Below are 17747 nucleotides of genomic sequence, written 5' to 3' on the forward strand. Positions count from 1 at the left end.
CTCAGGCCCTGTCTTGTCAGAGATCACCAAGAATACCCTGCAGTACTTGGCAGTTCCCCAGGACCAGAATTGGTCCTGCACTTGTTCAGGGAAGCTACCTTACAACAGGAGGTGCTGGGGTGGGCGTGGGGGGTGTGGTCCAGGTACTGCTTCATGTTTTGTAAGACACTGAGCTATATATCCCCAGCCTATAATTTGTCGGTTTAGGTGTCTATGTAATACGCTTGAACGCTTTAGAAGAGTTCGATTTTATGATAAAAAATGTTAGGCTTCAGCTTAGAATGTTTAGTGGGGGCAAAGGCGGTGGCTGGGGCGAGCGGAGCAAGAGTGAACAGGTGGGGAGTTGCGGGAGTTGCGTTTCACACATCCTACTGGGGGTTGATCACTAGCATCCCATAGGGTTCCCTGAGCACTGCTGGCAGCAATTCCTCAGTGCAGAGTCAGGAGTAAGTTCAGAGAATTGCTGGATATGACTCAAAAACAAACCATAAAAATTTTAAATTTTAAATTTATAATAAATAATAAAATAATAATGCAATAAATCTGTGATGGAATTCTAGCAGCAAACATAATAAATAATAAAAATAAAAATAAATAAAATAATAATAAATAAATAATAAAAATTAGTGATGGAATTATAGCAGAAAAAAAAAAACAAAACCTGAAACCTATTGTCATCAGCAACAAATAAGACTGAAAGCAAATGAATGAAATAAGTGGTAGGAGGATAAATGACTAAAGTCAAGCTAAGGGGGAAAATATTTAATGGGTAAAAATAATGCGGGATGTGCCTAGGTTATGATTATAATAAAAACCCTCAGATTTGAAATCTTGGAGGTAAAAACTTCCAATTAAGTAAAGGAACATATTGAAGCAGGTACTAAAGCTGTATTGATTTTGTTTTCTACAGTTTTTGATAGGGACAGCATGAAACCTATATAATGTTTTGAATAGGATGATTATTTTAATCCATGAAGAAGGGATATGTTTCCATTTTCTTATGTCTTCTACTATTTGAAATAATTTATAAAATTATTTAGGGGCCAGCTGACACCCAAGGACAGTAGATAGATACAAGGGCCAGGAGGATTGCCCCATAGCTGGAAGCCTGCTTCATGAGCGGAGGGGAGAAGGCAGGTGGAATAGAGAAGGGATCACTAAGAAAATGATGGCTGGAGGAATCAGTCGGGATGGGAGACGTGTGCTGAAAGTAGATAATGGACCAAACATGATGACCTCTCAGTGTCTGTGTTGCAAGCCATAATGCCCAAAAGTAGAGGGAGAATATGGAGAATATTGTTTCCCATGGAGGCAGGGGGAGGGTGGGAAAGGGGGGGTATACCTGGGATATTGGTGGTGGGGAATGTGCACTGGTGGAGTAGAATGTGCACTGGTGGAGAAATGGGTGTTTGATCATTGTGAGCTTGTAACCCAAACATGAAAGCTTATAACTATCTCACAGTGATTCAATAAAATTAAAAAAAAATTTATTTAGGGCCAGATAGTCCAGTGGATAGGGAACTTGCCATGTACTTAGTCAACCCAATTTTACATTAAAATTGTTTTTGAGGGGCTGGAGCGATAGCACAGTGGATAGGGCACTTGCCTTGCACACGGCCGACCCGGGTTTGATTCCCAGCATCCCGTGTGGTCCCCTGAGCACCGCCAGGGGTAATTCCTGAGTGCAGAGTCAGGAGTAACCCCTGTGCATCGCCAGGTGTGATCCAAAAAGCAAAAAAATTAAAAAAATAAAAATAAAAATTTTTTTGAGCCACACCCCAGAAATGCTTAGGAATTACTCCTGGCTCTGAGGAATCACTCCTGGTGAGGATCAGAGGACCATATGGGGTGCTGGGGATCAAACTCCGATCGGCCAATTGTAAGGCAAGTGCCCTACCTGCTATACTATCACTCTCCCCTATACAGATTTTTTAAAAATTAGAATTCACATGCATGTAAAATATATGTGAAACACAAGAGATAGAATCCAACAGATAAAATTATATTTAAAATATAATTTTTATTTTATATTGATCCCCAGCATCACATACGATTTGCTGAGCACCTCCAGTCATAATTAATAAGGGCAGAGCCAGGAGTAACCCCTGAGCATTCCCTGGTGTGGCCCAACAATTTTTTAAAAAAATGTTATTTATTATTTACTTTGTATCTTTCACCTCTTTCATAAGTTGATTCCCATGCACTGGATACTTTTGGGTGCAACTGTAAATTGGATTGTTTTTATATATCTTTTACCTGTTTAACATAAAAATGCAAGATGTCTATGTATTGGTTTTATAGATTCATTGTTTCTAGAATTTTGGGATGGAATATTTTTTTGCTTCTATGTATGTCATCTCTGAATAGTGAATTTGAAGTTTTTCTGGTGGGGGGATGCTTCCCACAGAGTGTTCAGGGACCTGGGGTTCCTTCCCTGCCTCATTTGACCAACTAGACCCAGTACAGAGATAGGCCTGAGGATGCTGTAGTGCTCAGGCCCCATTGTCCCAGGGACCTCTTAAACTACCCTGGCAATACGATGGCCAGCAATGCTCCGGAGACGGTGCACTGCCAGGTATTGTATCTCTTTAGTGATTAACTGCTATGGAAAAAAGTTCTAATATTGTAAGTGAGGTGAAGATGGGCATCTTTGTTTTGTGCCTGATCACTGAGTCTGAGTCAGACTCAGTGGTGTTCAGAGCTTACTCCTGGCTCTGTGCTCAGGGATCACTCTTAGCAGGGTTTGGGGAACCATAATAAGGGGTGTTGAAGATCAAACTTTAGTTGGTCACGTGCAAAGCAAGTGCCCTAGCCACTGTACAATCTCTCCACCTCTGTGCCTGATCTCAGAGGGAAGCTTTCAGTTTTTCACCATTGAGTGTGATGTTTTCACAGGTTTGTGATATGACCTTTACTACATTGTGAGAAGTTTCTTCTATCCCGTTTAATTGAGCGTTTTTGTCATAAAAGTATGTTGGATCTTGTTGAATGCTTTTTCTGCACTTATTGATATGATCATATAATTTTTGTTGTTCTTATTGTTGTTTAGGGGTCATATCTGGCAGTGCTCTGGGATTACACCAGGCTTTGTGTTCGGGTGAATTATGCCAGTACCAGTGATTGACTCCAGGGATTGTGCATGTTGAACATGGCTTCAACCTGTTTAGTTATTTCTTCAACCCCTTATCATGTAATTTTTATCCATCCTTGTATTAATGTGGTTAGCATCTTAATTTATATATGTTGAACCACCCTTGAACATGGGGTTAATTCTACTTGATCATGATTTATGACTTTTATTTTATTTTTAAAAGTATTTCATTATAGTCACCATCCTTTGCAACTTTACAATACTGTTAATGAGAGGGCTTTATGAAATAGCATTAGAACAGCGTACCTCCTATGGGAGTGTCCATTGTCCTCCGCCATTGTCTTAGATTTCTCCTGCCCCCACCTCAATGTCCCACCACACATTCCACAGCCATGGTTAACTCCCTTCCATACAACAGTATATAGATTCTGTACCTTTCGTCCATTTGTTGTTCCCTTTCTATCCTTCTTTATATTCCACACTTGAGAGATCATTCTGCATCTGTCTCTCTCCTTCTGGCTGACTTCACTCAGTTTGATACTCTCCAGATCCATCCACAAAGCGGTAAATTACATAATTTCATCTTTTCTTATAGTTAAGTAGTATTCCATTGTGTATTTGTACCATATTATCTTTTACGAGTTATCTGTTCTTGGACATTTGGGTTATTTCCAGATTTTGGCTATTGTGATTAGTCCTGTATGATTCTTTTCAATGTATTATTGAATTTTGCTAAGATTTTGCTGAGAACCAAACCTCAGTTTGAAAGATTTCCATGAAAATGGTTAAAATGAATGTATTGAGTCAATGCAAAATGTCAATGATTTACAGAGTCAACTTTTAATACATGAAAAAAAATCACAAAATGAAAACAAAACGTATACCTTAAAATTTCTTATCTGCTTTCTCTGCTCAAAAGGGTGGCCCGGTGAGGGGTTTCACCTGCCTTGTTCTCTAACTCAGCAAGTATTTACTGAGAACAACTTTGAGTGCTTGCTAAATTCCTAGCACTGGCAATTAAGATTGTGTACACCTATAAGTAGTTTAGAGACTAGTAGGAAAAACTATAAATTAGAAATTGCATGCTGGTTATTTGAGGTGACTCTTACAGAACTAGGAGTTAAACAGAATGGACTGGTAGAAGAAACAGCCTAGGTTTGCAGTGGGGTACAGACATTTTCTTAGGAAACATGAAACTGGTAATATTTTCAATTTCCAAGTGACTGAAATTGGAAAAGTACTGAACAGTTTTTACTTCTAGCATCTTTTTTAAAAAAATTATAAGCTCTTCTTGTTCCCTACTCCAATTAGAGGTGCAGCAGAATCACAGGAAAGAATGAATTTGAAAGCAGAGGGCCTTGGATATCCCTGTGGCCAGCAGCTGGTGTATAATTTGGGATAGCAGCATCTGAGTTAAATTTAAGATTATAGGGCCAATGAGAATCCAGGGTTGAGGCACTTGCTTGCCTTTAACATAGCTGAAGTGGGTTTGATCCCTGGCACTGGAGGTGGTCCCCTGAGCACCACTGCGAGGTGTGGCCCTGCCTCTTATCCTCCCTCCTCTCCTTCACCAAAGATTATAAATCAAGCTCCTGATTCCACCCATTGAGATCTCTTTACCCTCTTCTTTGCTTCAGCTGCTTGGGGGAACTGCATTCTTTTTTCCTTACAACTTTGTCATAGCTTCTGTAATCTCTATCCTGTTACTTTTTCTGGCATCCTTACTCTGAAGACTGGGTGGGGGGAGGGCTAGTTCAGTCACAGCTGGAGAGCAGAGAGGCTCAAGAGTTCAGAAAAGCTCTCTAAGAGGATCTGATGAACCCAACCTCCCCTCCTGCCTCCGGCCCCTCCCCCTGCAGCCCACAATTACAGCTCCCTGGGCTCCCAGTTTTTGTTCTCTGGAGGCTTAAACTACCACCTGTTTTGCCTTGACTTATTGTTTAAAGGGTATCACCTGTTTTCTATGGACTCCCACAAATTGAAATTGCCCAAACTTAAACATAGCTGGAACCGAGTTTATTCTTTGTTTTTAAAAACAAACATATCATGGGTTTTTATTTGTTTTGTTTTTAAGTTCCCTCTATTTTCTATTTCTTTTCTAAGGCTCCTCTACTCACAGGAACCACTTCCTCTTTGCTTTGACTTAGCACAAATACTTATTCTTAAATGCTAACGTGTAATTTATGATATCTTTGCAATCTGATCTTTAAATTCCTACCATCTGAAGTATTCGCTACATTAGTCATTTCTTAAACTTGAATTTGCATAAGAATCACCTGTGGATCTTGTTAAATGTAGATTCTGATTTAGCAGGAGGGGGTGGGGATGGGAGCTAGGGTTTCTTCTAAGCGGCACCTGGACCTCACTAGGAGTTGCAGAGCATTATTTGTTTTAGAACAAAGAAGGTTCATCCAAAATGGTTGCTGCAGGAGAACTTGATTTTGCCTACACAGCATCTTCCAATGTTCTCCAATTTTTGGAATGATTTATGACTAACACCTTACAACTATTCCTTTGTGTGCCAAGCTGTGTCCTTCCTTCCTTTTTTCAGTCACCAGTTTTGACCAGAAGTGGGTCAGAGAGGCTTACTACAATAACCCTCAACCTTTGTAGTAGTGAGAATTTATGGATGAATCATTTGCATCCTTTTCTTGTTCAAAATCTATAGCAGTTCCATAGTACACACCAGATCAAAACTCCAGGATGAGAAGCTTCAAAAACATTTCCACTCTTCCTTTGCCTTTGCCAGGCAGTTTCTTTTCTTTTCTTTCTTTTTTTTTTTGCACCATTGGAGCCTTCTCCATGGTGCAGAGAAATGATTTAGTGTCTTGAAACTTGGTTATCACTTCTTTCACTCCTTTTACTGAATGTCCCTCTTTAAAAAAATTCTTTTTATCTATTAATGAAGCTGTTTCTACTTTTCCTTTATTCCTAGTTTTAAGCCCTTCATTTAAGGGACTAAGTACTGATTAGTAAGGTATTATTATGGACTTCAATAGTCTGAAGCTTTTTCATATTTCAAGTATTATTTATGCTTATTTATGGTTCTAGCTCCAGTATCTACAACTGCTTAACACATGAACCACAATAGGTACTGTTTTAGAAGCTCAATAATGGATGAAACAGAGTTTAAGATTTATTTTTATTAATCTTCAAAATGCCTTTTCATTTACTATATTTGGAACATGGATCATAATTGTTAAAATGAACCACTTTTAGTAACAGTTCTGATCAGCAAAAATATTAAATCATCAGTTTAATATCTATTAAATATCAGAGAGCTGAGCATATCACTATCATCTATTAAGCCAACGAGCAAAAAAAATTATTTTAGAAATACCTGGAAAAGTATTTTAAAAGAAAAAACACATTTGTAGCTTAATTAGCCCTGGTAGTGTACTGCCTTCGAGCTCTACCAGTCTATTTGAGAAATAGCATTTAGATGCAGTTAAATTTTACTATGGGCCTAAACCCACATCCTATCTGAAAGACTTCAGCTTTCCTGTCATTGTTTTCCTCTCCACAATTTGCATTCGTTGGGGTAGTATTTTTCTTAATAGTTCTTCGGATTGTTAACTGAAAAGACATAGAAATGGGGCTTTCTCATATTACACAGTTTCAAAGAAAGGGCGACCACAGGGCTCATTGAGCGAGGTGAAAGAGGCCTACAGGCTGCACACCCTGCAAACCGCTTCATGCATGCTCCGATTTCATCTAGGGGTTTCTCTGTACAGTTCTTTTTTGGATAGTGCAAACGGCGCAAGTGCGACATCAACGCCTCCCCACCCTGGGAAACGGTGGAAGAACATGCCGCTTAGGCTGCCAGGTCCTCCCTAACACACAAGCCAAGGGCTGGAGGCCCAGATACCCGCCCCCAAACGCCGTCCACAACAATCGTTTCCTCCCTCCCCGCCTTTTACATACAGTACTCATACAAATACACACACGCAGAGCAGCCAGCAGGGGCGGGCCGGGCGCGACCACTCCGCAGACCGCAGGGGGGAGCCGCGGCGGGCCGGGCGACTTTCCCCCACGCCTTTGTTCTTCCGTACCGGCCTCCCCGGCCGTCGGCACGCCGCAGTTTCCCTTCCACGCCTCGGGCGAGGGCGCTCGGCTCGTCCGAGTTCCTCCCGGGACCCCCCGCGCCTCGGGCCCGGGCTGAGCGATCCCCCCTCGTCCGGCGGGCACTTGGTGCCGCCCCAGTGCTAGCGGGCGCCGAGCGGGAGCCGCGCGGGAGCAGCGCAGCGACGGCGGCGGCAGCGGCAGCGGCGGCGGCGGCGGCGGTTGCGATTCGGGGCCGTTGAGACGCCTCTGCGGCAGCTGGTGGCGCAGGTGGCTTGCGTGGACGCGGGCACGGGCGGCTGGCCCGCAACCGCAGCCTGAGCGCCCGCGGCCCCGGCAGGTGAGCGGGCGGCGGGCGGCTCGCCCCGCCCCCCCCTTCGGTGGCCTCGCTCCTGGCTGAAGCCGAGAAGTGGCCGCGGCCCGCCCGGGAGCCGAGGGGGCGGCCCGGGGCTGCGGCGCTCTGGAAGGCACCTTAGGGGAGCGGTGGTGTGTGCTTGGAACGGGGACACTCCCCCCGCCCTTTTTTTAATGGCCATCCTTTAAATTTTTCCCCTCCTCCCCCCACCCCCACCTCTAAAAAAAAAAAAAAGGAAAAAGCCCCCCTCCCTCCTGGGGCTCCAGGGGTAGCGGGGCGGGAGGGGAGGGGGCCTGGGGGCTAAGCAGCATCTCCGCCTCAGGTGGCGGCGGCTTTTGCGTCCTGGAGCGGCGGACCTGCAGGACCTGGAGGGGCAGCTTGGAGGGCTGCGGAGGCCGCGTCCAGCGGGGGGCGGGAGGGGAGGAGCGGGAGGCGACTGTGCCCCCCCTCCCATCGCACCCCTCCCCGCCCCTCCCCCTCCCCACACCCCCCCCTTCTCCGGCCCCTCCCTTCGGGTTTCTTCGCTTTAACCGCCCTCGGTGCTCTCCGTTGCAGGCGCTTTGGGACCCCCCCCACCCCTCAGGCATCCTCTCCCTCTGGCTGCCCGGGGAGCCTGCACTCCGGTACGCCCCCTCGCCGTCCGCCCCGCCGCACCTCCTCCTCCTCCTCCCCGGGCTTCGGACCCCCCGCCTCGCCCCCGAAATATGACACGCGATTTCAAACCGGGAGACCTCATCTTCGCCAAGATGAAAGGGTACCCTCATTGGCCAGCTCGAGTAAGTGATTTTGAGCCTTCGCCTTCGCCTTTTAGCGCTGCGCCCTCCCTCCGGCCTACTGCCCTACCCTGCCTGACTCTGATTTGATTTTTTATTTATTTCTTTCGTTCGTGTCCTTTCTCCCCCTCGCGTTCCTTATGGGCCTTAGCTGTAACCTGACCTTTCATTTTAGCTTTTTATTTGGGGGTGTGTGTACGGGGGGGGGGCGCGGGGGCGGGTGTAGTGGGGAACAGCGGTAATCTCCCGTGGCTTTGTGATCCAGGTGGTCCTACTTATTTCCCTAAGGATTTGTTTTCGGCAAGAGTTTGACAGGTCTGCAGAAGAGTAAATACTTAGAGATGCAAGTTACCATTCCATTGAAAGATGGAGATAATGATCAAGCTTGGGCTTTATGTGTGGGTTTTTTTTTTTTTTGATGCATGAAACATTGACAGTCCTTTTCAGTAAAATGCAAACTATCAATAGAATGCATGTAAATCATATGCAAACGCTCGGAGAGACTTTGAATTTGGTTAATAGTGGTTTGGGGATGATTTTGCACTTGATGTCTTTGGATTTAGAATCAGACCTTTTAAAAGATTTCAAGAGTTAGTGCCAGAGATGTGTCAAGAAGCTGATTTTTATCTCCTTATTGAGAAAATTTGCCTTTATGACCTTGAGAAAATTGCTGCTTTGATTCCCAGAGCTAAAAGGTATGGACCCTGAATTGAGGGATCGTGGTTATTGGTACAGAGACTTTGATGAAGTACCCAGGAATTTTTTTTTTTTATGATATTCAGGAATAAAGACTGTCTAAAGCCCTACACAATTTTCAGAAAGTCTGTTTTTTAGTTAATGGTAAGACTCCGGTTCCATTAGTGATAGGACCTAAACAAAGATTTATAGACTTGAATAACTTCAAGATCTCAAATATAAAAGTGATATTACAAAATTACAGTTACCACTGATTTGTTCTTTGAAGAATGTTTGTCATAAGTCCACTGGGAGGAAAAATACCTACTGGTTAGGGAATTATGGGATGAGTTCTGAGTGCTCTACAAGTATAAAATATTCATTGTTGTAATTTTTTGTTTATAGACTTAGGTATGTAGGTTTTCTTCAGACTGGATGTGTTCCCCTCATTTGGCCTACCTTTTCAGAGGGAATTGTATTTGAACAGAATTCAATGATAATTCTTTATAACACAAATTTTCTTTTGTGATAATTTCTTATGGTTTGACCTCCAAATAAAATGTCAGATTCTTCAGGGCAAGTAGTCATAAAGTAAATATCTTTATACCTCCCAGGGTCCTTATCAATAGGTACTTAAAATGCATTTAGTACTTAAAAATTTGAGAATAGGGAAAGGGCAGGAGAGGATAGTACAGCAGTTAAGGTGCTTGCCTTGCTGTGGCTGACTCTGGTTTGATCCCTGAGTACAGAGCCATGAGTAAGCCCTGAGCAGCACGGGTGTGCCCCCCAAACAAAAAAGAAAGAAGCTGGCCGACTTGGCGCCTAGGTTTGTTGGTGGTGGTTTAGTAAATTTAGAAGTGCCTGAGAATCTGAGGTTACGTGATTCATCTGTATTCAGTTGTCTGTCATAAGGTCTAGAGAGAGCTGAGGTGATGATTTTTATTGTTTTCATCTTAACATTTTCTGTCTAGATACCCCAAATATCATTAATTCCTTTAAAGGCCTTGCACATTCTGGTAATCTAGTACTAATAATGTCTTAAAAGACAACTTAAAATATTTTTTGGAGGGCCTAGAGAGATGGGCGTGATGCTCATCCTGACTGCAGCCAACATGGATTAGATCCCCGCACTGCACCTGGTACCCCCCAGCCCCACCAGTGATGATCCTGAGCCTAGAGCCAGGACAGGATGAGCCCTGAGCACTGCCTGTTTTGGCACCAAAACCAAAAAAAAAAATTTGTTTTAGTGATGGACATTTACTAAACTTTAGGTGCTAGACATTTGCACAGACTTTTTGCTAGCAGAAATAAAAGGTTATTTGCTAGCAGAAGCATATGATGGTGTGATAGAAAATATCCCTTGTGGTCTCAAAATATTTTGCAGTTCCTGGGGAAGACTTGCAGGGTGTGTTTCTCACAAAGTTAAAGCAACAGGCATAATCAGAGGTGAGGAAGTCAAATACCCATAAGTGCTTGGGTGATGTTGGTGTCGGAAACCTTCCGACTACCAATCAGATCATTCTTCATGCACTGGTCTTCTGTAGGGGAATTGATTCATAGGTGATTAGGTAATCTGAAAGTTTGCTCCTTTAGTAGTGTCTGTCATCTGGTGTGTAATTCAAATGTGCCTGAAATTGAGCAAGACTTCTCTTGTGAGCAGGAGAGTAGACTTTTATTTAGTCTACAGAAAGATGAAAATTGTGAAATAAAAAAGATACTGTGAGGGGCTGGAGGCATAGTACAGTGGGGAAGGAGCTTGTGCGAAGCTGACCCAGGTGCTGTACTTGGCACTAGAATTGTTTGTAGATTCTGGCTAGATATTCTGGTGTTTTTAACACTTAGATCTGCTTTTCCTTTAATGATAAGGCGAAGGATAAGTATTGTAAATCTTCAATGATATATTGCATAATAGCACCTGATAACTTAATTAGGAAATTGAAAGATAAGTGAGTGGCTGGAGAGATAGTAAAAGTAGAGTGGATAGGACACTTGCCTTACACGAGGTCAACCCCAGTTCAATTCCTGGTACCCATATGCTCCCCCGAGTGCACCAGGATTGATCCCTGAATGCAGAGCCAGTAGTAAGCTCTGAGCACCGCCAGGTGTGCCACTCCCAGCCCCTTAAAAAGAGAAATGAGCACTGGATACGTAATCTGTGATTCAGTCTTGTAGATACAGGATCTTTTCATAATGTGTTTCAGTTATTGAGAAATGCTGCTTTAAACTATTAATGTTTGCTTTTGCATTATTCATTTATTTTTAAATCTCCAGCAGAAAGATTTTGGATTTTTTGGAAGAAAATCAAAGTTCTTTATCTGAAGTGATTAAGTTAGATGTGTTTAAAAATTAGAATTTTGGGATTTTAGAAAGGTAATGTTGGTACTTAATTTTGCCCTGGTTGTGTCTGGGATAGCCAAGTCTGTTTCTGCAGAGAAGCATCAGTAGAAACTTTAGGTACATAATAGAAATGATGGCCAATGTAGGTCCAAGTTTTGCTACCAAAATAGTTGAGATGTAGTTGGTTTTCCAAGCCTTTTTAGTTGTGACCTATAAAAACTCAGATCTATTAAAACAGGTCAACTTTACATTGTGTTATTTTGGTTGTCTTGTTTCCAGGTGTTTCTGCTATGTTGAATTCTGTATGACTTAAGATGTTTTAATTTTTCTGCTCTTTCAGGTAGATGAAGTTCCCGATGGAGCTGTAAAACCACCCACAAACAAACTGCCCATTTTCTTTTTTGGAACTCATGAGACGTAAGTCCTTTTAGCTCTCAAAGCAAACAAACCAGTTAATTTTGTCTGGAACATTGGATGCAGAATGAGAAACAAGTAGCAATTAATTCAAAAGGAAAATAGTAAACTATTGAGAAAGTTTAGAATCATCTTTGAATCAACTTTGGAAAAAGTCATCTGTTTTTTCTTCCCTCCAAATTAATTTTTGTTTGATTTTTGGGGCCTGTTTCATGAAAAACATGTGCCATTGAGCCATTTTCCCAAGGTAGAAAAACTAAGATATTGTGGGTTTAACTCATATTGTAATAGGTGTTTTCTTAATTATAAAAAATCATAAAAGGAAACTGTTGTAAACCTCTAAAACTAGAGGTACCTGAACTCCTGACCTACCTGGCCAATGGTCCCTTTTTCAGGGGGTAAATCTTGTGCTGGAAATCTTCATTCTTTTAAGCAAATTGAAAGCACCCTCTCTGTTGCTCCGGAGGCTACTATTAACCACTTAGATTGTTGGAATTTACTCCACCCCCAACACCCCCCCCCTTACCATCCACTTTAAAAAATGCTTCTCTAAGCAAATAAATTTTACCAAGGCATTCACTATTAACGTTTAGTATGATAAATGCTTATTTATAAGCACAGCCTGTCTATAGGATTTGTGATGTGTGCCCCTATAAACAGTATATTGTCAGAAATGGAAAAAAAAAAATCTGAGTAGTTCCCTCAATGTACATATCATTCCAAGAGTTAAAGTACCCGCTTTGCTGTCACCAGTGGCCATATGGGCAGAGAACTGGTATGGAGAGCATATTCAAAACAAAATTTCTATATTAACACAGTTATTGCTTTTTTGGGGGATTGAGTCCAGGGCCTCAAACTTGGAAGGCCAGTGCTTGACTAACAAACTATTTACCTGGCAATGGCATGTTGGAATTTCTAGTTGCGTAAGACTTCAGGGACTGTCGCATTAATCTTGGAAAATAATATTCTATAAACTTGAAAGTTTATCTTATATGTACTATACAGCCAGTGATTTTTGAAGTTTAGAGTAGTTTGGGTAAACTTGACTGGTTTACCTGGACCCAGGAGGAATAGAATTGTTACTGTAATCAGGGGACAGATTATGGCTGAAAGGGCTGGAGGGCAGGTGCAGAAGGGGGGCCCTAGGGGATTTCTGGGTGTGGTACCCCCCAACAATAATTAGATTATGGTAGTTGCTTTGCTGATGTATGGACTTTTATATAATTTCCTTATAAACAGCTTTCTTTATTGTAATCTAATTTACAGCTAGTTCACCTCTGCATAGTTTGGCCTGTAATGTGGCTCAGATGTAGAGTATGTGCCAAGGCTTTGTGTTTGATCCCTGGGACACTGCAGAAAAACCCAAACCAAAACAAAGAAAACCCCTATGATTTAGCAGGGCTTAGTATAGTTTTGTACTCCTTAGCTGTTAGTTTACTGTCTAGATTTGCCAATTCTGGACTCTTGTCTGTTAGTTACCACATAATTTTCTTTACTGTTTTAAGTGTAGAATTGATCTCCAGTTTAAGTTGGGTTTAGATGTATTCTACATTTGAAAATTTAGTTTTATAGGGCTGGAGAGATAGTACAGCAGGTTAGGGCGCTTGTCCTGTACACAGCTGGCCTGGGTTCAATGCCCAGTATCTCTATGGTTCCCCAAGCATTGCCAGGAGTAACCCCTGAGAACCCCAGGTATCTCCCAAATCCCTCCCAACAAATAATTTAGGGGGGGTGGGGAAGAGGGGGTGGAATACCTCAAGCTGTTTTCAAGGCCCAGAAGTTGATCTCACATTGCTCTGTCCCTGTTTTTCATCTTTGGAAAGGCAGTGTGGCTGTATATTAGTCTGGTGGCTTTTTTTTTTTTTTTGCCACACCCAGCATTGCTCAGGGATTACTCCTGGCGGTGCTTGCTTGGGGGGACCATATGGGATGCCGGGGATTGAACCCAGGTCGGCCATGTGCAAGGCAAATGTCCTACCCGCTGTGCTATCACTCTGGCCCATAGTCTGGTGACTTTTTGTACTTAAAAACAGAATTTTTATTTCTGATGATTGTTTACTTCCCTCTGCCCCATCAAGAGTTGAAACTGCTTTTTTCTATTTTTTTAAAAAACATTTCAATTTGAATTGGTCATTAAGTAGGTTATTAGTAGCCTGGAGTTAGGGGGGGTGGGAAGAGAATGGGAATTTGGAAAATGAATTCATAACTGGTTTATAGATTGTTTTTTCATTGTTAGCTTTTTTTGGCAGTTTTAAACTTGGCAGTGCTTAGGGGCTACTCCTGGCTCTCTGCTCAGGGGACCACAACTTCATTCTTTTCTGAAGTACAACCTGCAGTCAAGATTTGAATATTGACAGTATGTTGTGAGACTACCAGTTGTGTTCACCTACCAGGTTGTCTTAAACATTTAAAACTTTTTTGCGGGTGTGGTGGTTTGGGAGTATAAGGGGCTACTTCTGAGAGTTTCTCTTTTGGGGATCCCCACCTGACTCAGCGCTCAGGAATCACTCCTGGCGGTGCTCAGGGGACCATATGGGATTGGGATGCTGTGGATAGAACCCTGGTCTGCTGCGTACAAGGCGAGTGCCCCACCTGCTATACAGTCTCTGCAGCCCCTCGGTGCTGACAGTTTCTTCTGGTGTTGCTCATGTCCAGTGGGATGCTATGCTCAAACCCAGGGCTTTGTTTAGCTCTCCAAGGGGTGCACATCAGACTGGTGCCCACTAAGGTTTGCTTTTCTTTACTTGAGATGCTTGTACTCATGCTTGCCAGGGTTGAACTCGTAGTTAAACCATGCAGATTCTGGTGCTCATTACGGGGTGCCACTGTGGAACTCACACAGATAATGATCAAGGGTTGGACTTCCTGGCTGTGGGGTTCGCACACCTTTTTAAAGTTTGTGTGCTCATTGGGGTCACACCCCTTTTTGTGCTTGTACACACCTGGCTGCAGCACAGCTGGAAATTGCTTGGGGATTGGAGACAGCAGAGCTGCCAGGAGTTTGCTTGGTGCTTGTAGGACACTGGAAATCTGAGCTTGTGATCATATGCTGGCAGTGCAGGCACTCCAGGCCGCTGCTCTGTTTCTCTGGCCCTCAAAATAGTCTTCCAATAAGAGTAACGTGGAACCGGTGTTGCTTACTGGAACTGGAAATCTTGTTGTTCTTCTCTTTTTCACATCAGTCTGGATTCTTTATAGTGCATTTTGATCTTTCCAATCTTTCTCTTCCCCTCTCCAGTTAAACTCTGTATAAATCTCCAATTAAACAATTGTCCATAGTGTCTTTACTCTATTTGGTATCGGTTTCTTCTGTTCTTATTCAAAATAATCTCTATATCTCAACCAGATCATGTTATTTTCCTGTCCTGAAACCAAGTGTCCTGAAATCTTTAATACTGATAATACTGATTCCTTTAATGTTGGTAAGGGTGTATAGGAGGCTATTTTGTACTTTTTTTTTTCTTGCTTTTTGGGTCACACCTGGCAGTGCACTCAGGAATTACCCCTGGCGGTGCTCAGGGGACCATATGGGATGCTGGGAATCGAACCTGGGTCGGCCGCTTGCAAGGCAAACGCCTTACCCGCTGTGCTACCGCTCCAGCCCCAAGAGGTTATTTTGTATTTATCTCAGTCTGCTCACACAACTACCAGATAGATAATACCTTGTCTCAGATTCTTTGTTTTCCTTTTGTTGAGGAAGTTGTTAAGCCTTAGAATTATACCGTGAGGTCCAAATATAGACTTACAGACTTAACAAACTTTTGTGCTTACGTTTCAGTCTTAAAATGATCGAGTACCCATCCCTCCACCAGTGCCCATTCACCACTGATGTTCCCAGTCTCCCTCCCACCACTCCCACCCCATTCCCCCCACCCTCCACCACCTCTGTGGCATGCACATTCATTTCCTTTTACTCTCTCTCCTCCTTTGGGTGTTGTGGTTTGCAGTACAGGCATTTAAGTGACCATCATATTCGGTCTATAGTCTACCTTCAGCACACATCTCCTATCCCGAGTGGGTCCTCCAAGCACCCTTTACTTGGTGGTCCCTTCTCTGTCTGAGCTGCCTTTTCCCCCAGTGTGTGAGGCCCGCTTCTAAGCTGTGGAGCAGCTCCCCAGGAGTGATTATTGAGTGCAGAACCAGGAGTAACCCCAAAAGCCCCCCCCCCCCAAAAATTATTGTAATCAATTCACTATTATGTTTTTATATTAGCTTTGAGTCTTCGGAAGTTTTCCATTGGTAAATTTTCCAGTCAGTAACTCTTTCTAACCCTTATTTTTTTTTGGGGGGGGGGTCACACCTAGCGATTCACAGAGGTTACTCTTGGCTCTGCACTCAGGAATCACCCCTGGAAGTGCTCAGGGGACCATACGGGATGTTGGGAATCGAACCCGGATCGGCCGCATGCAAGGCAAATGCCCTACCGGCTGTGCTATTGCTCCAGCCCCTAACCCTTAATTTTTAAACCTTTAAAAATGAATTGGGGATGGAGAGATGGTACAGGTGGAGTTTGCCTTGCACGTACCCAACCCAGTTTGTTTCCTGGCAACTCATTTAGTCCTCTAAGCACACAGGGAGTAAGCCCTGAGCATTACTATGTATGTACTTACCCCACCAAAAGTACTTGGTTATCCCTAAATTTCCTTTCAGCTTTGGAATTAGGTGGGTAACTTAGTTTAAATTAATGCATACTTTTTTTAAATCTTAAAAATGTTAAAACAGGGACTTGGTATGTAGGTCAGAGATAAACTGTTTAGTAAATGTGAAGCCCTGGGTTTGACCCTTGGTTATCTAGTATGAGTGAGGTCTAGGATTTTATCCTTGGCACAAGAAAACTTCTATTTAAAACAGCATAAACAGTTCCATGCAAAAGGAGCATAAAAGTACATCTCACTTTTAGAAACAACCCTTATACCTGCTGGGGTGTTTGGGACCACACCTGGTGGTGCTCAGGGGAAACTCTGGGAGTTGGTTATGGCAGTGTTGGGGAGACTGTGTGTCAGGGACAGCACTCTGGACTCCTGTGTGCAGAGAAAGCACCCTTTCCTGGTCCCTAAGACTGTTGTTTTGATATATTTTATTTGAAATTTATATGCCATTATAAAATAGTCACGTGTTCTTATGGGAGAATAATGACAGCTAAAAACTAATCTGGATCCTATTCACTAAACTGTGATAGTAGCCTGAATTTGGAGGTAAGGTTTTTTTTGGGGGGGGCACCCCAAGATAATGCTCAGGGGTCCCCGGAGTCTGTCCAGTGATACTTTCAACTCAGCCAGCTAGTTCAGGGCTCAAGCCATAGGCTTAGCTGACACCTCCATCCTGTCCCATAATTAGTATGTGATAATTTGGTAGATTTCTGTCTGTTATGATATTGTGGGGCTTCTTAATTTTAAACCTATATACTTTTTTTGGGGGGGGGTCACACCTGGCAATGCACAGGGGTTACTCCTGGCCTTGCATTCTGGAATTTCTCCTGGCAGTGCTCGGGGGACCATATGGATGCTGGGAATTGAACCCAGGTCGGCTGCGTGCAAGGCGAACGCCTTACCCGCTGTGCTATTGCTCTAGCCCCTAAACCTATATACTTTGACCCAGTAGCACTGTAGCACTGTTGTCCTGTTGTTCATTGATTTACTCTAGGGCACCACTAACATCTTCATAGTGAGACTTCTTGTTACTGTTTTTGGCATATTGAATATGCCATGGGTAGCTTGCCGGACTCTCTGAGAGGGACGGAGGAATCGAACCCGGGTCGGCCACGTACAAGGCAAAGGCCCTACCTGCTGTGCTATGGCTCCAGCCCACTTTGACCCAGTAGTTGAACATAACATGCTATGAAGATCTTTGCAAAGATTGAGCAATGTTTATTATAGCTGCATTTTTTTTTTTTTTTTTTTTTTTTTTTTGCTTTTTTGGGTCACACCCGGCGATGCTCAGGGGTTACTCCTGGCTTTGCACTCAGGAATCACTCCTGGCAGTGCTGGGGGACCATATGGGATGCTGGGAATCGAACCCGGGTTGGCCGCGTGCAAGGCAA

The 17747-nt window shown here is 43.2% G+C and overlaps 1 protein-coding gene across 3 annotated transcripts in view; it reads left to right on the plus strand.

The window, feature by feature from the left end:
- The first annotated feature begins 7281 nt into the window (after positions 1 to 7281).
- The window catches only part of PSIP1 (PC4 and SRSF1 interacting protein 1), a 47580-nt gene continuing 37114 nt past the window's right edge, over positions 7282 to 17747 (plus strand). For 2 of the 3 annotated variants that reach the window (XM_055123888.1, XM_055123887.1), the window contains exons 1-3: positions 7287 to 7493; positions 8064 to 8284; positions 11634 to 11710. In XM_055123888.1, the coding sequence (XP_054979863.1) occupies positions 8213 to 8284; positions 11634 to 11710 (149 nt within the window). In that variant the 5' untranslated portion in view covers positions 7287 to 7493; positions 8064 to 8212. Of the gene's footprint in view, positions 7494 to 8063; positions 8285 to 11633; positions 11711 to 17747 lie in introns of all 3 variants that reach the window. The other variant, XM_055123886.1, reaches the window with a different exon arrangement.

The sequence above is a fragment of the Sorex araneus genome, chromosome 1, assembly GCF_027595985.1.
Source record: "Sorex araneus isolate mSorAra2 chromosome 1, mSorAra2.pri, whole genome shotgun sequence".
Classification (NCBI taxonomy): Eukaryota; Metazoa; Chordata; class Mammalia; order Eulipotyphla; family Soricidae; genus Sorex; species Sorex araneus.